The sequence below is a fragment of the Nicotiana sylvestris genome, chromosome 1 (genome assembly GCF_000393655.2).
Source record: "Nicotiana sylvestris chromosome 1, ASM39365v2, whole genome shotgun sequence".
NCBI lineage: Eukaryota > Viridiplantae > Streptophyta > Magnoliopsida > Solanales > Solanaceae > Nicotiana > Nicotiana sylvestris.
In genome coordinates this window covers 184239591-184266703 of record NC_091057.1, presented here as the reverse complement: position 1 = coordinate 184266703, position 27113 = coordinate 184239591, and the positions used below count along the sequence as shown (strand labels likewise).

The 27113-nt window shown below is 42.6% G+C and overlaps 1 protein-coding gene across 1 annotated transcript; it reads left to right on the top strand.

Annotated features, from left to right (window-relative positions):
* Nucleotides 1-26699, top strand: LOC104221328 (uncharacterized). Its single transcript, XM_070157593.1, has 3 exons — nt 1-140; nt 284-933; nt 26482-26699. The coding sequence occupies exons 1-3, from the start codon at nt 1-3 to the stop codon at nt 26697-26699; spliced, it is 1008 nt and encodes a 335-aa protein (XP_070013694.1).
* Nucleotides 26700-27113: the final 414 nt, after the last annotated feature.

Below are 27113 nucleotides of genomic sequence, written 5' to 3'. Positions count from 1 at the left end.
ATGGAGACCGAGAAAGAAGCTGAGACAGCACAAGAACCAGTGGTTGATGTGGCAGCTGATAAAGATCGAAGCCAAATGATTGGAAAGAAGAGACCTCCTGCACCGTTTCCTCAGAGGCTAGTTAAGTACCAAAAAGAGGAGTAATACAAGAAGTTTTTGGAGATGCTAAAACAAATCCAGGTAAATATTCCCTTGATTGATGCTTTGAAAGAGATGCCTGGGTATGCAAAAATGATGAAGGACTTAATGTCCCGAAAATTTGATTTCCAAGACTTGGCCACAGTTACTCTTACTCAGACCTGAGTACAGTGGTAACTAAACCAATTGCGAAAAAGCTGTCTGACCGAGGGAGCTTTACAATCCCATGCACTATTGGTGATTTTGCCTTTGCTAAAGAACTGTGTGATCTAGGGGCCGGCATTAATCTTATTCCCCTAGAAATTTATAAGAGACTGGGTATTGGAAGAGCTAGACCCACCTCTATGTTGTTGCAGCTGACTGACAGGACGGTAAAGCGACCCTCTGGTATTCTGGATGATGTGTTGATTCAGTTAGGGAAATTTGTGTTCCCTATAGATTTTGTAATCTTATACTGTAAAGTGGATGAAGAGATTCCCATAATTTTGGGAAGACCGTTCCTGGCCACGGGTAGAGCTTTAATTGATTATGAAACTGGGGAGTTAAAGATGAGGTTGAACGATGAAGAGATAACATTCAATGTGCAGAAATCTATGAGGCGACCAAGTGAATTTTCCAATTGCTCTTTTATTGATGCCATGGATGTAATCGTAGAGACCGATGATGAACTGCTGACTATTGAAGACCCCCTCGCTGCGTGTTTAATGAATTTAGATGAGTGTAACGACCCAATCGGTCATTTTGAGCTCCAGCGTGTCATTCAGCAGTTTAAGGCCATGAGCAGCTTCATCTCAGGTATATTGACTTGTGTGTATGGTCAGAATTAAAATTCAGGAAGTTTGGAGTCAAATCTAAATGGAAATTCTCATTTTGAAAGCTTAAAATTGAAGAAATGAACTAGGATTGGAATTTTGAGTAAACGACCTCGGAATTGGGATCCGAAGGTTCCAGCTGGTTTGTATGATGATTTCGGACTTGGGCTTATGCCCGGATCGGGTTTTGGATAACCCGGGAGCGTTTTAGCGCCTATTGTGGAAGATAGCATTTTAGAAGAAATTGCATCAGTTTGGCTTAAAATGCATTTCAGTGTTATTGATGTCCGTTTGGAATTCCGAGACTGGGAGTAGCTCCGTATGGTGATTCTAGATTTGGGAGCGTGATCGGAAGTGAATTCGGAGGTCCGTAGGTCATTTTGGAGCCGTTTGGCTAAATATAGAAATTTGAAGGTTTTTGAGAAAATTCGATCGGAAGTGGAAATTTTGATATCGGGGTCGGAATGCGATTCCGAAAGTTAGGGCAAGTCCATAATGTCGAATGTGACTTGTGTGCAAAATTTGAAGTCATTCCTTAATGATTTTTGTAAGGTTTGAGACACTTAGTCTCTTTTAAGGAAGCTTAAGTTGGAAAAGTTAACCGGATATTGAATTATGTGTTAGAGCGCTCGAAATACAAATTTTATGGTTCGGATAGCTTTGTTAGGTGATTTGGGACTTAGGAGTGTGTCCGGAATATTTTGTGATGACCGGTGTAGAATCAAGCTTGAATCGGCAAAGTTAGTATTTTGGCGAATTCCGGTTGATAGGTAAGATTTTGATCCAAGGCTTGGAATGGAATTCCGAGAGTTTCTGTAGCTTCGTTATGTCATTTTGGACTTGTCTGCAAAATTTGAGATCATTTGGACTAGTTTTGATGTGTTTCGACATCGGATGTGAAAATTAGAAGTTTCAAAGTTCATAGGCTTGAATCCGAGGTGAATTTAGTATTTTTGCGTTGTTTTTGGTGATTCGAAGAAACAACTAAGTTTGTGTCATATTATGGGACTTGTTAGTATACTTTGTTGGGATCCCATGAGGCTCAGACAAATTTGGAAGACTTTTTGGAAGATTTTTGCCGTTTTGAGCATAAATGTAATGATCTAAAGGTTCCCGTTTAGTTCTAAAGATCCAAATTTGATTCCGAGACTTTCAGAATTTTGATAATGAATTATAGGACTGATCTAGAAATTTTGGTCTAATTTCATCAAGTCGTGATTGGGTTTTTGACGCGAAACATGAGTAATTGTTTAACGAGCGAAATGGATATCGCACTGGGCAAATGAGCTCCGAATTGAGTTTCGATTGAAGGGTTGTGTTTGTATTATTATTTGTAACTCATAGGAACAAGAATCGTCTAATTCCAAGTTCGTATGAAGGATTTAGAGCCTTTTTTAGTGAAATTAAAGAGTGCTGGTACATCAGGTCTGGTGTGACACTTTTAGCGACCAGATTAGCACCTTTAGCGACCAGATTTGGGTCTTTAGCGACCAGATTTGCTTATTAAAAGCTGTTGCGTTTCTGCTCGTTTTTTTACCTATTTTCTTGCGAAATAACACGGTTTGGGGCGATTTTTGAGCAAGAAATCATGAGAAATCTTGAGGTAAATCACTTGTGATTATTCCTACTCCATAATATTGAATTATCATCGAATAATCCGACTAGATTACATGTTTTTGAGGTGTAAATTGGGAATTTTGGACCTAGGGATTTGAAAATAAGATTTGAAGATTTGAGGGGTCATTTGAACTCCGATTTTGGTAAATTTTATATGTACGGACTCGTGGCGAGACGATGAATCCGGTGATGTGACTTTCGTAATTTTTCGAGAAGTGAGTCCGGGGCTCGGGTTTTGCCAACTTCGTGATTTTTAACGTTTTTCGAGTATTTTCGATTGGGTATTGTTTCCTTAGCATATTGTGATGTATTCGCTCTGATTTTGGTTAGATTCAACGTGTGTGGAGGCTGATTTGAGGGGCAAAGGCATCGCAAGCTATAGATTTCACCGGTTCGAGGTGAGTAATGACTTTAAATGATGCACTGAGGGTTTGAAACCCCGGATTGCACAACATACTGCTATGTTGAGATGAGACACGCGTTGTATGACGAGCGCGATGTCATTTACAATTGGGGATTGTGACTTGGTCCATCCCAGTTGGTATTTTTACCGCATAATTGATAGAGATTTATTGTTTTTCACTATGATTGGGCTTATTGCAATATTTAGGCTTCGTGCCAATTATCTGAAATCTTTTGTGAATTTACATTGTCACACCTCCTTTTTACGCGCCCGCGGGGGCGCAGGGGAGTTTTTTCCAATTAAAGGACAATCGAAACGGGATTGGTTTAATTATTCAGAGTCGCCACTTGGGAGATTTAGGGTGTCCCAAGTCACCAATTTTAATCCCGAATCGAGGAAAAGAATGACTCTATATTATGGTCTGCGTACCAGAAATCCGGATAAGGAATTCTGTTAACCCGGGAGAAGGTGTTAGGCATTCCCGAGTTCCGTGGTTCTAGCACGGTCGCTCAACTGTTATATTCGGCTTGATTATCTGATTTTATACAAGTGTGAACTTATGTGCAAAATTTAACTTTTAACCGCTTTTATCATTTACTGTTTTTATCAAGAATTGCAACGTTGTGAAAATGTATCTCGAACCGCGTTACAATCAATGTACCCGTGGTCGTCGACACACTTTGACTCCGTTGAGATTTGGATTTGGGTCACATCAATGTGCACCCGAGTTTAAGGAAATTAAATTATTAAAGGCGCGCCTAAAGCGACTAGCGTATTTATTTTGGGTAGGACCGTGGAATTTTACTAAACGGTCCATCCCGAAGCCTAAACAATTTTTAAAGCAATATTTATTGAGGGCCCCGCAATTTGTATTTTTATTTGGCGAGGCTCACCTCGTTCTTTATTTCTAATGAATTTGCAACGTCATGGACATGCATCTCGAACCACGTCACAGTCAATGTACCCGTGATTAGAGAGGCATTTCGAATCCGTCGAGATTTGGATTTGGGTCACATAAATGTGCACCCGAGTTTAAGAAGGTAAAGTTTATTAAAGCGTATCCTAAAGAGACTAACGTGTTGTCATTTTAGGAAGGTTGTGAGATTTGCTAAACAACCCGTCCGGGAAACTAAATGCTTCAATGATTTACATTTAACAAGGGCCCCGCATCTGCGTGTTTTGTTTATTTTCATCGAGGCTCATCTCGTTCTTATTTTAAAAGGATATCCTATAGCAACTACGTTTCTTGTCGTGTTCGTCTCTATCAATTGAAAACGGTAGACAGTCCTAATTAATTACATGATTGCGAGTTTACTTATAACAGGATTTAAAATGCTTTTACAGAATAATAAAATGTGACTGCGATTATGGATAACTAGCCGAAAATTATGGGCCCAAACCTAGCTCATGCGAGATGGCCAGACTTAGGCCCCCTTTTTCGATATGGGCCTAACTGATTTGTTTCGATTTGGGCTCGGCCTTCATGAGATTGAGGCCTAGGACTGATTCTTTGTTCTGTGAAATGAGTTTATCAATTTATATGGGACAATCTGGCAAAAGGAGAAAGAATTTTAACTAAAGTGGATAGTTTTCCTATTTGGCTTACATTAGAGAATATATTACACCCTCAGACTAAGTCTAAAGGTACAACTTATTACACTGGGAATGTTTTTTTCACCTAACAGCACACATACATGACTAGCATGCATTAACCTGCATTGATACACTAAGCATGTAGGCTACTTCTATTATCCAAACAAAAATGTAACTACTATATACTACATGACATTTAACACAACAGTCCACGTGTATATAAACAATCTGCAGGTCCTCTCTTTTGCATTTATGTTCGAACTCTCAGTTACATTAGTGGTATCGATTGTGTACCTGGTAAGGAGGACAAAGAAGAAAGGAATGATCAGCTAAGCAATATGCAGTGAATACAGCAACAGCAGATAACACCAACAACACAGCAACAACAACCAGCCACAATGATGAAGCTCACAAGTGGTCGAGCAACAAACAAGCAGTCCCAGAAACAGAATGATGAACCAACAGAAAACCAGAGTATTCAATATAACAGCACCAGCAGTTCAACAATCACAAACAGCTCGGCAAATAACCAACAACAATTAGCAAAGACAGCTTGGCTAACTTGAACTCCTAAGCAGTTTTCAGACAGTGTTTTGTTACAATATTCTGAAATTTTCTTTTTGTTTTTTTTTTTCTTTCTCTCCAGACTCAAAAATGTCCAGCCTAAGACCCTTAAACTTCAGCCCCTGTTTTAGTTATCAAATGGCCTATTTATAGGCCAAATGCACCATTACAGCTGAGCTGCCCTGCCTGCCAATTGGCAGAATGCCCATACTCTTTTAAGCCCATGCTCAGCATGCTTGGTGTCAGCTCCCTTTATTCCCCACGCCTGGTTTTGTTTAATCCAGAATTATGGGCTCATTTGTTTATTCATTTTGAGCCCCCATACCCTTGTGTCTTGTTCCCCCATTGGTATTAGTTTAATCCTAAGTTAGTACCCTTTTTGTCAGCTCACTTAAACTAATTACTTCTGTTCTTTTTAAACACCCCAGAATACCCCCGTTAACCTTGATTATTACTGCCCCTGCCTATTGCAGCATTAGGGCATTTTTGCACTGATGAAAACTCGAACTCAGGACTGCCTAGACTGAACCCTTTTAGTCATTTTTATAATGCCAACAGACCATTTCAAACATTACTAGGTCATCCAGCCAGTGTCCGAGTTTAATTAGTTATGTGAAACTCCTAGCTCCTTCGATCCATTAGTTATAGAAAACTAATCGACGACATTTATCGAGTCGACTATACTAATTATAGCAGGTAATAATCAGTCGCTCATATAAACAACACGTTCGGGGACCTAAAGGGTATCAGACAACTTTTATTAAATTACTGGGCCTATATGAATTAGTTCCTTTGACGATTAATCTAACTGACGATCATGTTTATCACAGAGTGTATTCAGAACAAACAGAAGACAATCGACCAAATAAAGGGTCTTTAACAGAGATGAAAGAAATCTGGAAGAAGTAACAAAATAACAAACAAACACAAAGAGATATGCTGACAACTTATTTGGAAATAAAACAAAAGAACGGAAAACTTACCAAAATGTTTAAACCAAACAGACCCAAATCAAACTCGACTTCGAACCTTTGAGGCCGAACAAACCTTAATCAGGGTGTTCTCACATGAGAACACCTTGGTTAAGGTCTATTAGACCTCAAACCTATGTCAAAACTGGCCGGGTTCCCCAGGTGCATGTGCTTCAGAAGTCTGGATTTCCAGATCTGGATTTTTGGGAGTTGTGGGTGGATTCGGACCAAACCAAGCTTGGTTTGGTCACGAGGAAGGTCAGGAGAGTGTCTAGCATGAAGATGGGGTGGTTTGGCATAGGTCCAGGTTCGACTCAAATCTTCAAACGAAGATTCGAGACGAACGGAAGTGATTCGAGGCTTGTGGTTAGTGGATTCGTGTTCAGGATGGTCGGGTGCATCGGGGGTGTTATTTTGGTGGTCATCGGAACTGTGGTTGCCAGGCTTATGGTGGGAAACCTAGGCTGCTAGGGTTTGAGAGGAAAGGGAGCCTGGGGAAGATGGTGAATAGTGGCCGAGGGGGGGGTGTGGCTTGGGGCGTGGGGTAAGGGGGTTAGGTTTATATATGTATTGAGGGTTTAGATCCTGGCCATTGGATCAATTGAGATCAAGGGCCAGGATCTAACCATTGAGGAGGGACGACGTCGTTCGGGAGATGATAGTGGGTTATGACCGGGTAGGGGATTGGATCGGGTCATGTTGACGGGTTTAGAGGAAGGCCTGGATCCGTTGGATCAATGGGAATGAACGGCCCAGATTAACTTGCCTGAAACGACGTCGTTTCGACTTAGCAGGGGCTGTATTGGACCGTTTGATTGCCATGAATCAACGGCTCAGATTGAGGCGCTGATACGACGTCGTTTGGGACGTGTCCGGGCAGCCTGTGTTTGGACTGGATCTGTGTCCTGGTCTTGGGCCTATTTTGTTTCATTTCTTGGCCCAAACCGATTTTCCCTACTCTTTTGCTTTTGTTTTCTTTCTTATTATTTTTTCTTTTCTTTTAAACAAAATAAAAATAACAAATAATAAGGTAACGGAATTAAACAACAATGCAACATTTTAACACAATTATCACAAAAATATTTACGTAGGTTAGCTAAGAGCCTAGGGCGAACGGTGCACATATATATTTTTTGAATTTTCTTTTACTGACCGAATTATGGTTTAACCATCCTAATACATATATTTTGTATTTTGTTTGTTAATGATTAAATGCAAAAAAAAGAATGGACAGATCCACAAGTGACTAACAACACATGAAAACTCGAACAATTGTACAACGAAGCCATTTGTCACTATTTTTATTTTCTTTTGGAGCGAATGTCCGTAAAGCAAAAATCACGTGCTTACAGCTGCCCCTCTTTGCACGGAGACACGAAGGGTTTTCGCGCAAAGATAAAGCGAGCGATTTTTGCCCGTCCGAATACTCCGTGTGAAGCATTTTTGAAAAAGATTTGACCGAACCTTTGCTTCGGAGGTTTCCTACATATCCTGGGCTGAACAGGAATCAGGTCAATGTAGTTCGGGAAATTTTGGTAGCTGGGACTACCATGTGACTGTATTGCTTGCTGTTGTTGTGCGCTGTTGCATGCTGCTGTAGGATGCTACTGCTCAACCGATCTCCCTATTACATTGCTCTAAAAGGAAAAACAAGAAGTTAAGCTAGAGTATGAGGTCTCATCTATCTCCCACTTGTTCTTGTTGTCTTGCTTTCTTGTCGGCTAATGCTTTCCTCTGACGCCTGTATTTTGTGAACTTGGAGATGATGCTGATCCTTCGCTGACGTTTGAATGCCAGTTTTCGTCACTTTGCTTGACCCGCTGGGGATACGACTTTCTTCTTTAAATCTTTCAATGGTTTCCTCAGTGGTATGGCTTTTCATCAGAATTGTTATGTTGGGCATGCCATAGCGTTCCCAAACTGCTCTTTTGAGACGCGTTCCTTCTTCCCTTTGAATGTGCGCTTGCTTTTGCAGTTGTCTGCTTCTTGGTGCTGAGGATTTTATTGTTTCCCGTTTGGGGATCTCTGTCGTAACCTTCCGTCTTCAGGTGGGGTGACTGATTCCAAAATCTAGAGCTGAATGTATTCCCGCATTATACTGGTGGGCGACCTAGAACTTAAATGTATTCCCGCGTTATACTGGTGGGCGACCTAGAAAAAGTATTCCCGCATTATACTGGTGGGCGACCTAGAACTTAAAAGTATTCCCGCATTATACTGGTGGGCGACCTAGAACTTAAATGTATTCCCGCATTATACTGGTGGGCGACCTAGAACTTAAAAGTATTCCCGCATTATACTGGTGGGCGACCTAGAACTTAAAAGTATTCCCGCGTTATACTGGTGGGCGACCTAGAAAAAGTATTCCCGCATTATACTGGTGGGCGACCTAGAACTTAAAAGTATTCCCGCATTATACTGGTGGGCGACCTAGAACTTAAATGTATTCCCGCATTATACTGGTGGGCGACCTAGAACTTAAAAGTATTCCCGCATTATACTGGTGGGCGACCTAGAACTTAAAAGTATTCCCGCATTATACTGGTGGGCGACCTAGAACTTAAATGTATTCCCGCATTATACTGGTGGGCGACCTAGAACTTAAATGTATTCCCGCATTATACTGGTGGGCGACCTAGAACTTAAAAGTATTCCCGCATTATACTGGTGGGCGACCTAGAACTTAAAAGTATTCCCGCATTATACTGGTGGGCGACCTAGAACTTAAATGTATTCCCGCATTATACTGGTGGGCGACCTAGAACTTAAAAGTATTCCCGCATTATACTGGTGGGCGACCTAGAACTTAAATGTATTCCCGCATTATACTGGTGGGCGACCTAGAACTTAAATGTATTCCCGCATTATACTGGTGGGCGACCTAGAACTTAAAAGTATTCCCGCATTATACTGGTGGGCGACCTAGAACTTAAAAGTATTCCCGCATTATACTGGTGGGCGACCTAGAACTTAAATGTATTCCCGCATTATACTGGTGGGCGACCTAGAACTTAAAAGTATTCCCGCATTATACTGGTGGGCGACCTAGAACTTAAAAGTATTCCCGCATTATACTGGTGGGCGACCTAGAACTTAAATGTATTCCCGCATTATACTGGTGGGCGACCTAGAACTTAAATGTATTCCCGCATTATACTGGTGGGCGACCTAGAACTTAAATGTATTCCCGCATTATACTGGTGGGCGACCTAGAACTTAAATGTATTCCCGCATTATACTGGTGGGCGACCTAGAACTTAAATGTATTCCCGCATTATACTGGTGGGCGACCTAGAGCTTAAATGTATTCCAATTGTTTCCCCGTTCTTCCGAGAAAATTTCGACAATCGGCAGAAAATTTTCTGCCCCGGTTTTTGGTAACTTCCATGGCATTGCATCTTGTTGCCGTCATCAATTCTTTGCTCTCCTGCAAAAGACAAAAGGTTTTAGTCAGTTTTAATCGTGGGGGTAGAGGGTGCCTTTCTGGCGAGCCATTTTTCTCTCTTCCCCTTTTCTTGCTCTTTGTCCCCATAATTGGTTGGCAGGCAAAGTTGCCTGTTGGGGATCTCTAGCCTGCTGGGGATATGGTTTTCAATTTATCCCCTTTTCTGCTTTCTTTTAAAACACATGATGTGGGAGTCTGCTTCTAACTCCCGAAACCACTCCCTTTGGAGCTTACTTCTTCCAACATTTCCGAGCACAGTCCCTGCATCGCCTGGGGCCGGCCTTTTAAGACTGTTTGTATTACCCTGCATTGGGTGAATTTCCCTTCGGTTTCTGGTAGTAAGCTTTGAAAAATCCTTTAAAGAACACTTTTTTAGGAAAAGAAAATAAAGATATGGAAAAGAGAAAATCTTTCTGAACCAATCTTTTGTGGGAGAAGACAATCAAAAGAACTTATCTGGATGACACAACTGGTCCCCGTGATCATGACATGCACCATAGATTCCCGACCCAGTCTATTTGTATCAATTGATTTGTCCGACGGGCTGACTTGCTGGGGATGATAAATGGATGTTCATCTTGTTGCGAATGTGGTAGGTTTCGCTGCTCTATCTTGTCGCCTCATAGTGCCCTTCGAGGGGTTTTCACTAATGAGACTCTCTCTTTTCTCTCATCTCCCGGCGCCTTATGGTGCCTGTGAAGGTTTTCACCAATAAGACTCTCTCATTTCATTTCCCTCATCTTACATCGCCTCTCGGTGCCTGTGAAGGTTTTCACCGATGAGACTCTCTCATTTTATTTCTTTTCGAGGAATCGGGGTGTTGTAGATATGATCCTCTCTTCTGGAGATTCTTTTGACTATCAACTCATTCCCAGTCTTACGATCCTTTTCTTTGCTGGGGATCGGTGTATCATTCTCGGCCTTATTTGCCGGATTTGGCATCTCTCGAACATTGATCGGGAGGTCTTTTGGATGTCGATGTTGGTTTTGGTGTGGGATTGAAGGAAGGCTGAAAACAACTTGGAGGGTGATGTGCTACAACTTTTGGAATCAAACCTTTGTTGGAACTTAAAACATAACTTCTGCCCCAGTTTTCTTGCTTGGGGAATTTATTTATTTTTTACTTTTATGTTGTGCTACGTGCATTACGCACGCTGTGTCTATTATGCATACTATGTACATTATGCATCCTATATTTATTATGATGCATACTATGACCGAGCCGTGAGGCGCCTACGTATCCTCTTTGAGGAATCAGGTCAAACGTAGTTCCCACGGTTTTGTATTTCTTTATGATTTCATCTTCTTTTTCTTCTTCTTTTTCTTTTTTTTTTTTTTTTCATGTCCTTTCCATTAGTGATTCCAAAAGAGGGGTATGAAAGGATTACTTAAGGCTCAAAGGGGGAAGCAAGGGTTAAACAGTGTTTGGATAGAAGAAAGAATTGCCTCCGTCATCTCATTATCCATCAAATGCCAAATACAAACAAATAAACCAAAAATTGCCATAATTAAAGAAATTACGCATAATATCTCTTGACTGCATCTGAATTGATAGCCATGTCGACACATCTACCTTCGATATCTGTCAAACACAGAGCGCCGTTGGACAATACTCTGGTCACGATATAAGGCCCTTGCCAATTTGGGGCGAATTTGCCTTTTGCTTCGACCTGATGTGGGAGGATCTTCTTTAACACCTGCTGCCCTACCTCAAACTTCCTGGGGCGCACCTTCTTGTTATATGCTCTTGCCATTCTCTTCTGATACAGTTGACCATGGCACACTGCTGCCAATCTTTTCTCATCTATCAGGCTCAACTGTTCCAATCGAGCTTTTACCCATTCATCATCATCAATCCCGGCTTCAGCGACAATTCGGAGGGATGGAATTTCGACCTCCGTTGGTATCACGGCCTCAGTTCCATACACCAACAAATAAGGAGTTGTGCCTATGGAGGTCCGGACGGTAGTGCGGTACCCCAACAAAGCAAAGGGTAATTTCTCGTGCCATTGTCTGGACCCTTCCACCATTTTTCGTAGTATCTTCTTGATATTCTTATTGGCTGCTTCGACTGCTCCATTCGCCTTGGGACGATATGGGGTGGAATTGCGGTGTGTAATCTTGAATTGTTGGCACACCTCTCTCATCAGGCTGCTATTAAGATTCGCGCCGTTATCCGTAATGATCACTTTTGGGATCCCAAATCTGCAGATGATATGGGAGTGAACAAAGTCCACCACCGCCTTCTTGGTTACCGATTTGAAGGTTTTAGCCTCCACCCATTTGGTGAAGTAATCAATGGTCACTAGAATGAACCTATGACCGTTGGACGCTGCTGGCTCGATGGGCCCAATGACATCCATGCCCCATGCTACAAACGGCCAGGGTGCTGACATCGTATGTAACTCTGTTGGCGGAGAATGAATCAAATCTCCATGTATCTGGCACTTATGGCATTTCCTTACGAAAGTGATACAGTCGTGTTCCATGGTTAGCCAATAACACCCTGTTCGAAGGATCTTTCTTGCCAATACATATCCGCTCATGTGTGGCCCACAAACTCCGGCATGTACTTCCGCCATAACCGTCGTTGCCTGCCCGGCATCTATGCATCTCAACAACCCCAAATCCGGGGTTCTTTTGTACAATACTCCTCCACTGAGGAAGAAACCATTCGACAAACGCCGAAGGGCTCTTTTTTGGTCTCCAGAGGCATGTTCTGGATATATCCCCATTTTGAGATATTCCTTGATATCATGAAACCAGGGTTCGCCATCTGCTTCTTCTTCTATGGTATTGCAGTAGGCGTGCTGATCACGGACTTGGATATGCAGAGGATCAACATACATTTTGTCAGGGTGGTGCAGCATTGATGCTAAGGTGGCTAAAGCATCTGCAACCTCATTGTGAACTCTCGGGATGTGTTTGAACTTCACCGATCGAAATTGCTTGCTCAGATCATGCAAGCATTGTCGGTATGGTATGAGCTTCAGATCTCGTGTTTCCCATTCACCCTGAATTTGATGTACCAAGAGGTCCGAGTCTCCCAAGACCAAGACGTCTTGGACATCCATGTCAGCAGCCAAGCGCAGACCCAGAATGCAAGCCTCATATTCGGCCATATTGTTAGTGCAATAGAAGCGCAGTTGGGCCGTAACAGGATAATGCCGTCCTGTTTCAGAGATGAGTACTGCCCCTATTCCCACCCCTTTTGCATTTGCCGCTCCATCAAAGAAAAGCTTCCAACCCGGTTCCTCGGGTAATTCCAACTCATTTGTATGCATCACCTCTTCGTCAGGAAAATACGTTCTTAAAGGCTCGTATTTTTCGTCAACGGGATTCTCTGCCAAATGGTCTGCTAGTGCCTGGGCTTTCATGGCCGTCCTTGTTACGTAGATGATATCAAACTCTGTGAGCAGAATTTGCCACTTTGCCAACCTTCCCGTGGGCATAGGTTTCTGAAAGATATACTTCAATGGGTCCAAGCGGGATATGAGATAAGTAGTATATGAGGACAGGTAGTGCTTCAACTTCTGAGCTACCCAAGTCAGGGCGCAGCATGTTTTCTCGAGTTGAGTGTACTTGACCTCATGCACTGTGAATTTCTTGCTAAGATAGTAGATGGCCTGCTCCTTCCTTCCTGTGTCATCATGTTGCCCCAGTACACAACCAAATGAATTTTCCAAGACTGTCAGGTAAAGGATTAGGGGTTTCCCGGGCTTAGGCGGGACCAACACGGGTGGATTAGACAGATACCCTTTGATTTGGTCGAAAGCCTCTTGACACTCTGTCGTCCAACCTTCTGCAGCATCCTTTCTCAGTAGCCGAAATATGGGCTCACAAGTTGCTGTGAGTTGAGCGATGAACCTGCTGATGTAATTGAGTCTACCCAGCAAACTCATTACCTCTGTTTTGTTCCTTGGCGGTGGCAAATCTCGGATGGATTCAATTTTGGATGGGTCTAACTCAATCCCCCGTCGACTGACGATGAATCCTAGCAACTTTCCTGATGGAACCCCGAATGCGCATTTGGCCGGGTTAAGCTTGATATCATACCTCCGGAGTCTTTGGAAAAATCTCCTTAGGTCTGCCACATGGTCCTCCTGACGCCAAGATTTGATGATCACATCATCGACGTACACCTCTATTTCTTTGTGTATCATGTCATGAAACACAGCAGTCATTGCTCGCATGTACGTTGCCCCAGCGTTCTTTAAACCGAACGGCATTACCCGATAGCAGTAGGTTCCCCATGGCGTAATAAATGCTGTCTTCTCAGCATCCTCCTCATCCATTAGGATCTGATGATAACCCGCATAGCAATCCACAAAGGATCCGATCTCGCGCCCAGCGCAATTATCGATCAGGATATGAATGTTGGGTAACGGGAAATTGTCCTTGGGACTTGCTTTGTTGAGGTTGCGGTAGTCGACGCACACCCTGATTTTTCCATCCTTCTTTGGGACTGGTACCACATTGGCCAACCATTCGGGATACCGAGTGACCCGAATGACCTTCGATTGTAATTGCTTGATCACTTCTTCTTTGATCTTTACACTCATTTCTGTTTTAAATTTCCTTAGTTTTTGCTTGACCGGAGGGCATGCCGGGTCAGTGGGCAATTTGTGAACCACTAAATTGGTGCTCAATCCAGGCATATCATCATATGACCATGCAAAAACATCTTTGAATTCCCTGAGAGTTTCGATCAATTCTGCTTTGACATTTGGCTCAATGTGGATGCTAATTTTGGTCTCTTGGATGATATCAGCGTCTCCTAGGTTCACAGCCTCAGTGTCATTTAGGTTAGGCTTGGGTTTCTCTTCAAATTGGCACAGTTCTCGATTTATTTCTTCGAAGGCTTCTCCTTCGTCACATTCGGATTCATTATCACAAACGACCTCTTGCATTGTTGAGTCAGATTCAGATTGATTTATTAGACTAGGTCGAAGATCCGCTGTGCATGCCATGTCATTAGGACCAGTAAAAAGAGAACTGTTCAGAAAGAAAAAGAACAAAACCAGAAATTAAAATGGGACAAAAGAAAAGAACTTTATTAAATTTGCAGGATAAAAAGGGTTCACACTTTTACAAAACGAAAGTAAAATTGGGATTACACCCTTGAATAATCCGATCAAACAAACAAACAAACAAAACATTAATCAAAGCCTACTACCAAGACTCCCCTCGGACAGGAAGAGGAGTAACCGTCCAATTGTTGGTCTTGGCCTCAGGCCCCACAAATTGTATCTCTGCCCTGCTGGAACCCTCTCCAGCTTCCACCACACTGACATCCGCGAATAGTCTCTCAAAACTCTGATTCAGGTCTTCATTTATGCCGATCAAAGGTCCTTGAATCTTTGGGATCGCTGACCCCTTGGCACTAGCTTTAACAAAAGACCTCGAGAGTCGTGGTACTGGTTTAGGCAGAAACCAGACCCTCTTCTTCATTTTTCGCGCTTGCTTCCTGTCTGCTGGGGTTGGTTTGAACCCCAACCCGAAAGTTTCCAGATTTTTAGGAAGGGAGACAGGTTGGACTATCCCTTGAAGTTCAACTCCCAGGCCTTTTCCCGGCACAAACCCATTACCCAGCATCTCCGATACCATCATGACTGTCGCGGCAGCTACCCTAAGGTGCGGGATGATTTCTCCTTCAGAGATTTTGTTGGCCGACCCTGTATCGAGAATCTGGTAGACCCAAGGACCCTTGTCATCAGTGGTCTCTATGAAAGGCACAATGGTTCCGCCCATGGTGCATGTTGTATCCTCACCGTGCAACACGACCTCTTGTCTTTCCCACTCGAACTTCACTGCCTGATGTAGGGTGGAAGGCACCGCTTTAGCTGCATGAATCCAAGGTCGTCCTAACAGCAAATTGTAAGATACCGTGGCGTCCAATACCTGGAATTCCATGGTAAACAGGACCGGGCCAATGGTTAGTTCAAGTACAACATCCCCCACAGTGGCTGTTCCGTTTCCGTCAAACCCTCGGACACAGATGCTATTCTCCCGGATTCTTCCACGGTCAATCTTTAACTGGTCCAGGGTGGATAATGGACAAATATTGGCGCTTGAGCCGTTATCCACTAATACTCGGGTTACCACCGAGTCTTCACATTTGACAGCTAGGTATAGAGCTTTGTTGTGCTCTGTACCTTCCACCGGCAGGTCATCATCTGAGAATGTCACTCTGTTCACCTCGAAAATCTTGCTGGCAATGGTTTCCAGGTGGTTTACAGAAATCTCACTGGGTACATGGGCCTCGTTCAATATTTTTAACAGGGCTCGGCGATGTTCCTCGGAATGGAGGAGTAATGACAATAGTGAGATCTGGGCAGGTGTTTTTCTCAGCTGCTCAACCACAGAATAGTCTTGCACTTTCATCTTCCTCAGGAAGTCTTCGGCCTCTTCTTCTGACACTGGCTTCTTGGTTGCCACTGGGTTGGTTTTCCTTAACTCCATCGGAGCAAAACATCGACCTGATCGAGTCAGCCCTTGCGCTTCACAACTGACTTCTTCCACCTGTTTTCCTTGGTACGTTACCACTGCTTTTTCATATTTCCAGGGGACAGCCCTGCTGTCAAGCATTGGCAGTTGGACCACCGGCTTTATGGTTACCCGTTCTCTACATACCCCTATCAACACGACCGCCGGTGTGGGCAGGATCCCTGGTATTACCAACTTGCTTGGCTCGGGTTTGCTTGCTATGACGGACGGGTTCTTCCCCCATAATACTACCGGCTTGACACCTTCTCCCTGCGACTGTGCATTTGTTCCTCCCCTGGTTAAGACTTCTTTTGGGGCAGCTTGGATCATCATCACTGTTTGTGAGGGTTTTCTTAATTCACCTCCCTCACACACCAACTCAATCATGTGAGCTTCGTGGTGCGCTGGCAGTGGATTTTGGTTGATGTTAGGAGTCTCCGGTGTCTGGACCTCGATCTTATTGGTGTCAATAAGATCCTGTATGGCATGCCTTAACTTCCAACACTTCTCGGTATCGTGCCCGGGCATCCCTGAACAGTATTCACAACTGATTGAACGATCCAAATTCTGAGGCGGGGGATTTGGTTCCCGAGTATGGACGGGACTAACCAAACCCAATTGCCGCAGCTTGTGGAACACAGCGGTGTAGGTTTCTCCCAGTTCGGTGAAGGTTCTTTGCTTCCGCAACCTGTCATTTCTGGCATCTGGATTTCCCCGGAAACCTGCCCCTGAAGGATTTCTATATGCCCTTGGTGGAGGGTAAGTGTTTTGTGGTGGTGCATATATGTTCTGGGGAGCCGGTGCGCGCCATTGTGGGCGAACCGGAGGCTGAGTGTATACCTGGGCTTGGTGTACGGAACAATGTGGTTCTCGAGGTGGATAGAAATTTTGTGGTGGGTTGTATGGATAGTTTGACCTGTGAGGCCTGGGTTGGTTGTAGTGTGGCCTGCCAGCCCTGGACCAACTGCCTGCCTCGATCGTGGCAACCTCTTCTTTCTTTCTTCTTAGCGCACCTCCCGTGCCGCTTTGAATAGCCTGGGTCGTGGCCTTAAGTGCCGAATAGTTTAAGATCTTGTCCGACCTCAAACCTTCTTCTATCATGACCCCTATTTTGACTACCTCGTTGAAAGATTTTCCAACCGTTGTCACCAAGTGACCAAAGTAGGTTGGATCCAATGTCTGCAAAAAGTAGTCTACCATTTCTCCCTCTCTCATGGGAGGATCGACCCTAGCTGCTTGTTCTCTCCAACGGAACCCGAACTCGCGAAAACTTTCCCCGGGTTTCTTCCCAGTCCTCAATAACGTGAGACGGTCAGGGACTATCTCTAGATTGTACTGGAAATGACCTGCAAAAGCCTGTGCCAGATCATCCCACGTGTACCACCTGCTGAAATCCTGCCTGGTATACCATTCCAGCGCAGATCCGCTCAGACTTTGGCCGAAGTAAGCTATCAAAAGCTCATCCTTGCCTCCTGCCCCTCTCATTTTGCTACAGAACCCCCGCAAATGTGCCATGGGATCACCGTGCCCTTCATATAAATCAAACTTGGGCATCTTGAACCCAGCCGGGAGTTGGACATCTGGGAAAGGGCACAGATCTTTGTATGCCACGCTGACTTGATTGCCCAGCCCGTGCAAGTTTCTGAAGGATTGCTCCAGGCTTTTGAACTTTCTTAACACTTCATCCTGTTCTGGGGCCTTAACAGGCTTCTCAACCTCTGCCGGTACTTCCAAATGGGGATTGTAAACCTGTGGTTCCGGTGCGTGGAATGTAGGCTCAGGGGGATAGTACTGTGTATCGTGAGCCTGAAACAATGGCTCACTGGTCGTTCGCTGCAAAGGGGCTGATGCAGGTCCCACAAAAATGGGAATATTGGATGTTGGGAGAGGTTGGTGGGGTGGTGGAGCTTGGGAATCATGAGGGCTTCTCTCTTGATGATAGAGGGGGTTTGGGCGGCTTGTGGAAGGGCCAGAGTGAGGGTACTCCGGTACGTGTCCCAGTGTCTCAGGGCTCTTTTGCGTTTTGGCCAGGGCTAGCTGCATGGCATGCATCTCCAGTCCCATCCTCTCAATCTTTTCCATTGCCTCTTTTAGCAACTGGCTCATCGGCCTTTCTTCCTCATTACTATTCTCAGAAGTGGTCATGCTTGTTGCTACCGGTCCTTTGGATCTGGTTTGGTATGAATGTGTTGCCAGAATTCTTTAACAACTAACTGTCTGGTATCAGACAACAACAAACTTTGTTAGTGTTAGAGCTTAACAGATTTGATCATAACACATAGAGGATGCAATGCACCTAGGCAGTTGACCGTTTCTACATGCTTTGCTTCAAACCACATGCGTCATCCCGGTTTGTTCATTCGTCTCTTTTTTAGAGTATTATGCGAAACCCCGCGTTTTTATTTTATTTACATTTTCTTTTCTTTATTTAAAAAGCGGTCGAATCTTATGGGGATTGCCTACGTATCACGTCCCCGCGTGAATCAGACCAGGCGTAGTTCTGCCTTAAAGTAAAGACACATAGAAATTCTTCCGGAGTCACTTAATTTCATTATCAAAATTTGCTATTACACATTGCTTCAAAGATGACCTACAAACTTGAAAATCAAACAACCCGCCTATTTTAATCAAAAGTTTTACAAACTTCAAAAACAGAATGGCCAACTTCCTTCTTCCATTTGCTAATGCAACCAGACGGTTATTTTTTGCAAATGTGGCCCCTTCCAAATTTCATATAAATTTTGAGGCCGGGGAGGATTATTTTATGACACTTTACAAATTTGTCCATTCTTTTACGAAAATAACCTTTCGACAACTGAAAGATACTCTAAGGCTATTTCGGCAAGAACGGTTTAAGACGCGGCCGAAGCTGGCTCGGCTTATTATGACAAAAGACGGTATTCACATGACCGCTGACTCTTTGATTTTTTTTCTTTTAAAAATTACAATAAAAGACTTGGCGTTGTAAACACGGCCCTTCAGCGCCTCGGGGACGAAGATTTATAAGGCTGTGTGGGTCCATATCTCAAAATGACCCAAAGGTGGCTGTTTATGCCAAGTCAGCCTTCCGGCGTCCCTTTCGGGAACATTCGGCTCTTTATGACAAAACAGCATCACCTGACTTATTTATGACTCTTTTGTCGTTTTTCAAATTAGAAAACTCAATATTGCAAGCACGACCTTTCAACATCTCGGGGACGAAGATTTTTAAGGCTGTGTGGGCCAATTGGACCAAATCCAAAACATGACCTAAAAGGTGGCTGTTTACGCAAAGTCCGCCTTCCGGCGTCCCTTTCGGGAACATTCGGCTATGTCTTGATAAAACAGCGTCACCTGACTTCTTTATGATAAAAACTAAAATTTGACATGTATTTTTTGTTATTATTATTATTATTTGTTTTTTTTGGCTTTTTAGCAAAACGGTGGGGTTGGACCCGATGAGGGTTGCCTACGTATCTCACATCCGGTGAGAATCAAACCCGCGTAGTTCGGGCAAATAAGAATAAGTAGGCAAATAATAATAAGCAGATGAACTAACTCTTTTTTTGAATTTCCGTTTAAAAGAACTACTTTAAAAGAAGCAAGGAAATATTATTTTTTGATTGATTTTCTTTTTAAAAGAAAGACTAATATTTTTGGATTTTCGTTTTTTTTTTTTATTCTAAAGAAAAGAAGAAAATATTTTTGAATTTTGAATTTTCTAAAGAAGAATCAAAATATTTTCGGATTTTTATTTATCTATTTTATCTTTTTGAATTTTGAACTTTCTTTTGAATTTTTTTTTGGATTATATATATACTTATTTTTGGAACAAATAATAAAATCACATTCAACGCCGGACTCTTTTTATTTTTATTTCTGGCATTTTCATAGACAAGCGAAATAAAATAAAAATAAAACATTTTTTTTTAAAAAAAAACCAAACTCTTTTTCATTTTCATTTAATGGCAAAACAAACTATTTTCTTTAATATTTTTTTAAAAAACCAGACAGAACAATGATGACCTCTTTTTTTTTTTTTATTTTTCCTTTGCTTTCAATATAACAAACTAACAAGACATTTTTTATTTTCAAAATTTCGTCAGAGTTTCGACTCTACTAGGACTTCTATGCTGTTATTTTCTCCTTTTTTTCACGATTTTCTTATATGTGGAAAATGATGACAACATACAAAATCCTTTTTTGAATTTTCATGCTTTGTTTTTATTTGTAATTTTATTTTTTATATTTATTATTTCTTTCAAAAATGTGGCATGGGAGACATAACGATTTCCAAGACTTCTTGGATTCCGCAAATGCTCCCCATGCGCTTTTCCCAACCTATGAAGCGTGGGGGACATATGGGAATTCCAAGACTTCTTGGATTCCACAAATGTTCCCCATGTGCTTTCCCAAAAAGCAAGCGTGGGGGACATAGGGAATTCCAAGGCTTCTTGGATTCCACAAATGTTCCCCATGCTTTGATTAATATAATAGCATGCTTAATAAAAAATCGTGCAACTTTCTTATTTAACGTGATCAGCATGATAAGAAGTGTCATTTGTCCGCAAATATCATTTGTCCGCCAAATGACTCATTCACCCTTGAATAAATATAACATGTAGCACATAGGATGCCAAAGATGGTCTATTATTTTCAGGTTGCTTGTCCTAGACGGACCCAACCCCTGTGTTGAGTCCCCTAAGTCAAATGCACATGATGCAAATAAACGTTCCTACTAGGGATCCGGCATGTGGCTTTGTTATACTAGGTTCAAAAACCTGGGTCAGTGTTCTAGACAGTGTACCCGAGCGGACAACTCGAGTTGAGGAGGGGCAACTTACCGGGAACCAAAAGGCCGTCCGGCTTCGTAACTTATCCGTCCTCTTTCTTATTTCGGGTATTGACACTAACAGAATAGGGAGTCTCGACCAGCGAGCTTCTCCCCGGAGGTAAGAAGAGAAGGGTTTCGGCACAGTTTATATACAGTCCAAATAATATCAAAGCGGTAAAAGCAGCATTTAGCACATTAGGCTCAAACATGTAAAAATCAGATAATAAATAAAGCCAAATAATAACAATTATTTTAAGCTCGAATTCTTAACCCTGAACCAGTGGTTCTGGGCACCAAATCCCCAGCAGAGTCGCCAGAGCTGTCACACCTCCTTTTTACGCGCCCGCGGGGGCGCAGGGGAGTTTTTTCCAATTAAAGGACAATCGAAACGGGATTGGTTTAATTATTCAGAGTCGCCACTTGGGAGATTTAGGGTGTCCCAAGTCACCAATTTTAATCCCGAATCGAGGAAAAGAATGACTCTATATTATGGTCTGCGTACCAGAAATCCGGATAAGGAATTCTGTTAACCCGGGAGAAGGTGTTAGGCATTCCCGAGTTCCGTGGTTCTAGCACGGTCGCTCAACTGTTATATTCGGCTTGATTATCTGATTTTATACAAGTGTGAACTTATGTGCAAAATTTAACTTTTAACCGCTTTTATCATTTACTGTTTTTATCAAGAATTGCAACGTTGTGAAAATGTATCTCGAACCGCGTTACAATCAATGTACCCGTGGTCGTCGACACACTTTGACTCCGTTGAGATTTGGATTTGGGTCACATCAATGTGCACCCGAGTTTAAGGAAATTAAATTATTAAAGGCGCGCCTAAAGCGACTAGCGTATTTATTTTGGGTAGGACCGTGGAATTTTACTAAACGGTCCATCCCGAAGCCTAAACAATTTTTAAAGCAATATTTATTGAGGGCCCCGCAATTTGTATTTTTATTTGGCGAGGCTCACCTCGTTCTTTATTTCTAATGAATTTGCAACGTCATGGACATGCATCTCGAACCACGTCACAGTCAATGTACCCGTGATTAGAGAGGCATTTCGAATCCGTCGAGATTTGGATTTGGGTCACATAAATGTGCACCCGAGTTTAAGAAGGTAAAGTTTATTAAAGCGTATCCTAAAGAGACTAACGTGTTGTCATTTTAGGAAGGTTGTGAGATTTGCTAAACAACCCGTCCGGGAAACTAAATGCTTCAATGATTTACATTTAACAAGGGCCCCGCATCTGCGTGTTTTGTTTATTTTCATCGAGGCTCATCTCGTTCTTATTTTAAAAGGATATCCTATAGCAACTACGTTTCTTGTCGTGTTCGTCTCTATCAATTGAAAACGGTAGACAGTCCTAATTAATTACATGATTGCGAGTTTACTTATAACAGGATTTAAAATGCTTTTACAGAATAATAAAATGTGACTGCGATTATGGATAACTAGCCGAAAATTATGGGCCCAAACCTAGCTCATGCGAGATGGCCAGACTTAGGCCCCCTTTTTCGATATGGGCCTAACTGATTTGTTTCGATTTGGGCTCGGCCTTCATGAGATTGAGGCCTAGGACTGATTCTTTGTTCTGTGAAATGAGTTTATCAATTTATATGGGACAATCTGGCAAAAGGAGAAAGAATTTTAACTAAAGTGGATAGTTTTCCTATTTGGCTTACATTAGAGAATATATTACACCCTCAGACTAAGTCTAAAGGTACAACTTATTACACTGGGAATGTTTTTTTCACCTAACAGCACACATACATGACTAGCATGCATTAACCTGCATTGATACACTAAGCATGTAGGCTACTTCTATTATCCAAACAAAAATGTAACTACTATATACTACATGACATTTAACACAACAGTCCACGTGTATATAAACAATCTGCAGGTCCTCTCTTTTGCATTTATGTTCGAACTCTCAGTTACATTAGTGGTATCGATTGTGTACCTGGTAAGGAGGACAAAGAAGAAAGGAATGATCAGCTAAGCAATATGCAGTGAATACAGCAACAGCAGATAACACCAACAACACAGCAACAACAACCAGCCACAATGATGAAGCTCACAAGTGGTCGAGCAACAAACAAGCAGTCCCAGAAACAGAATGATGAACCAACAGAAAACCAGAGTATTCAATATAACAGCACCAGCAGTTCAACAATCACAAACAGCTCGGCAAATAACCAACAACAATTAGCAAAGACAGCTTGGCTAACTTGAACTCCTAAGCAGTTTTCAGACAGTGTTTTGTTACAATATTCTGAAATTTTCTTTTTGTTTTTTTTTTTCTTTCTCTCCAGACTCAAAAATGTCCAGCCTAAGACCCTTAAACTTCAGCCCCTGTTTTAGTTATCAAATGGCCTATTTATAGGCCAAATGCACCATTACAGCTGAGCTGCCCTGCCTGCCAATTGGCAGAATGCCCATACTCTTTTAAGCCCATGCTCAGCATGCTTGGTGTCAGCTCCCTTTATTCCCCACGCCTGGTTTTGTTTAATCCAGAATTATGGGCTCATTTGTTTATTCATTTTGAGCCCCCATACCCTTGTGTCTTGTTCCCCCATTGGTATTAGTTTAATCCTAAGTTAGTACCCTTTTTGTCAGCTCACTTAAACTAATTACTTCTGTTCTTTTTAAACACCCCAGAATACCCCCGTTAACCTTGATTATTACTGCCCCTGCCTATTGCAGCATTAGGGCATTTTTGCACTGATGAAAACTCGAACTCAGGACTGCCTAGACTGAACCCTTTTAGTCATTTTTATAATGCCAACAGACCATTTCAAACATTACTAGGTCATCCAGCCAGTGTCCGAGTTTAATTAGTTATGTGAAACTCCTAGCTCCTTCGATCCATTAGTTATAGAAAACTAATCGACGACATTTATCGAGTCGACTATACTAATTATAGCAGGTAATAATCAGTCGCTCATATAAACAACACGTTCGGGGACCTAAAGGGTATCAGACAACTTTTATTAAATTACTGGGCCTATATGAATTAGTTCCTTTGACGATTAATCTAACTGACGATCATGTTTATCACAGAGTGTATTCAGAACAAACAGAAGACAATCGACCAAATAAAGGGTCTTTAACAGAGATGAAAGAAATCTGGAAGAAGTAACAAAATAACAAACAAACACAAAGAGATATGCTGACAACTTATTTGGAAATAAAACAAAAGAACGGAAAACTTACCAAAATGTTTAAACCAAACAGACCCAAATCAAACTCGACTTCGAACCTTTGAGGCCGAACAAACCTTAATCAGGGTGTTCTCACATGAGAACACCTTGGTTAAGGTCTATTAGACCTCAAACCTATGTCAAAACTGGCCGGGTTCCCCAGGTGCATGTGCTTCAGAAGTCTGGATTTCCAGATCTGGATTTTTGGGAGTTGTGGGTGGATTCGGACCAAACCAAGCTTGGTTTGGTCACGAGGAAGGTCAGGAGAGTGTCTAGCATGAAGATGGGGTGGTTTGGCATAGGTCCAGGTTCGACTCAAATCTTCAAACGAAGATTCGAGACGAACGGAAGTGATTCGAGGCTTGTGGTTAGTGGATTCGTGTTCAGGATGGTCGGGTGCATCGGGGGTGTTATTTTGGTGGTCATCGGAACTGTGGTTGCCAGGCTTATGGTGGGAAACCTAGGCTGCTAGGGTTTGAGAGGAAAGGGAGCCTGGGGAAGATGGTGAATAGTGGCCGAGGGGGGGGTGTGGCTTGGGGCGTGGGGTAAGGGGGTTAGGTTTATATATGTATTGAGGGTTTAGATCCTGGCCATTGGATCAATTGAGATCAAGGGCCAGGATCTAACCATTGAGGAGGGACGACGTCGTTCGGGAGATGATAGTGGGTTATGACCGGGTAGGGGATTGGATCGGGTCATGTTGACGGGTTTAGAGGAAGGCCTGGATCCGTTGGATCAATGGGAATGAACGGCCCAGATTAACTTGCCTGAAACGACGTCGTTTCGACTTAGCAGGGGCTGTATTGGACCGTTTGATTGCCATGAATCAACGGCTCAGATTGAGGCGCTGATACGACGTCGTTTGGGACGTGTCCGGGCAGCCTGTGTTTGGACTGGATCTGTGTCCTGGTCTTGGGCCTATTTTGTTTCATTTCTTGGCCCAAACCGATTTTCCCTACTCTTTTGCTTTTGTTTTCTTTCTTATTATTTTTTCTTTTCTTTTAAACAAAATAAAAATAACAAATAATAAGGTAACGGAATTAAACAACAATGCAACATTTTAACACAATTATCACAAAAATATTTACGTAGGTTAGCTAAGAGCCTAGGGCGAACGGTGCACATATATATTTTTTGAATTTTCTTTTACTGACCGAATTATGGTTTAACCATCCTAATACATATATTTTGTATTTTGTTTGTTAATGATTAAATGCAAAAAAAAGAATGGACAGATCCACAAGTGACTAACAACACATGAAAACTCGAACAATTGTACAACGAAGCCATTTGTCACTATTTTTATTTTCTTTTGGAGCGAATGTCCGTAAAGCAAAAATCACGTGCTTACAGCTGCCCCTCTTTGCACGGAGACACGAAGGGTTTTCGCGCAAAGATAAAGCGAGCGATTTTTGCCCGTCCGAATACTCCGTGTGAAGCATTTTTGAAAAAGATTTGACCGAACCTTTGCTTCGGAGGTTTCCTACATATCCTGGGCTGAACAGGAATCAGGTCAATGTAGTTCGGGAAATTTTGGTAGCTGGGACTACCATGTGACTGTATTGCTTGCTGTTGTTGTGCGCTGTTGCATGCTGCTGTAGGATGCTACTGCTCAACCGATCTCCCTATTACACCCTCAGTGAGCACAGGGTACCCAGGTGAGTTGGGAGTGGGCCTGAGAGGCCGTTGCTTGTGTGTGTTGAGTTGGGAGTGAGCCCGAGGGGCTGATGTTGTGTGCTGGTGAGTTGGGAGTGAGCCCGAGGGGCTGATACTATACTGAGATTTACATATTGAGCCCGAGTGGCAAGCTTTTGATTTATCCTTTCTGTGGAAATTATTTGTCTTTACTGTTTTAAAAGAAGAATTATCTGATACTCACTATTTTACTGTATAACTGATTTTACTGCTTGGGATAGCGCTATATTGTGCCGTTATGAGATTTTCATATTTTCAGTCGTTATTTATTTTTATTACTCACTGGGTCGGAGTACTCACATTACTCCCTGCACCATGTGTGCAGATACAGGCAGAGCTGAGTTCGCTCCTGAGCGCTGATTCTTTCCAGACCAGGCGGTGACTAGGAGTAACGAGGTAGCTGTTGACGTCCGCAGCCCCGTTTTCTCCCTTATCTTTGTTATTTATGATAATTCCAGACTTTATAAAATATTAGTAAACTCTGTAGTAGCTCATGACTTGTGACACCCCGATTTCGGGCTGAGTTGGGAGGGTTTTCCTTGTTCTATCACGTTTATTTCGCATTTAAGATTATATTGCCCATGATTTAGACTTATTCCTGCTAAGTAATTATAAAGAGATGTACTGTTTTGTTGATTGGCTGGCCTTGTCCTCACGAGAGGCGCCATCACGACCAGGTTGGGATTTTGGGTCGTGACAATGAGGTAAAGGGAGAAGAACTGGCTTGATGGGTGATGGCATTAGATGGTAGAAGGTTCTGGGATAGAACTCTTGAATTTGAGCCCTTGCACCTGGAAAACAGAGAAACTCCTCCAGCCAAGCCATCAATCGAAGAACCACCAAAGCTGGAGTTAAAGCCATTGCCAACCCATCTCAGGTATGAGTTTCTTGGACCTGTCTCCACATTACCTATTATTATCTCATCTAGTTTGTTAGATGTACTGGCTCAACAACTCTTGTAGGTACTTAAGGAATGTAAGACTGCCATTGGGTAGACCATGGCAGACATAAAGGGGATCAACCCTGCATACTTTATGCACAAAATTTTACTTGAAGAGGGACACAAACCTTTCAGGGAACACCAAAGAAGGTTGAACCCCAATATGAAAGAGGTGGTGAAGAAAGAAGTGATCAAGTGGTTAGATGCGGGAATCATTTTCCCAATTTCTGATAGTAGCTGGGTTAGCCCAGTTCAATGTGTACCTAAAAAGGGTGTCATAACGGTAGTTAAGAATGATACCAACGAATTGATCTCTACAAGAACCGTCACAGGCTGGACAATCTGCATGGATTATAGAAAGCTAAATCTAGCCACCCGGAAGGACCGCTTCCCACTTCCTTTCATTGATCAGATGTTAGATAGATTGGCAGGGAGG

Excerpts from the sequence above, each read along its gene's own strand:
- LOC104221328 (XM_070157593.1), top strand. The coding sequence starts at position 1 with ATGGAGACCGAGAAAGAAGCTGAGACAGCACAAGAACCAGTGGTTGAT. Across the intron at positions 141-283 it reads GTTAAGTACCAAAAAGAGGA|TTACTCTTACTCAGACCTGA; the intron begins GTAATACAAGAA and ends ACTTGGCCACAG. Across the intron at positions 934-26,481 it reads CATGAGCAGCTTCATCTCAG|ATGGTAGAAGGTTCTGGGAT; the intron begins GTATATTGACTT and ends TGATGGCATTAG.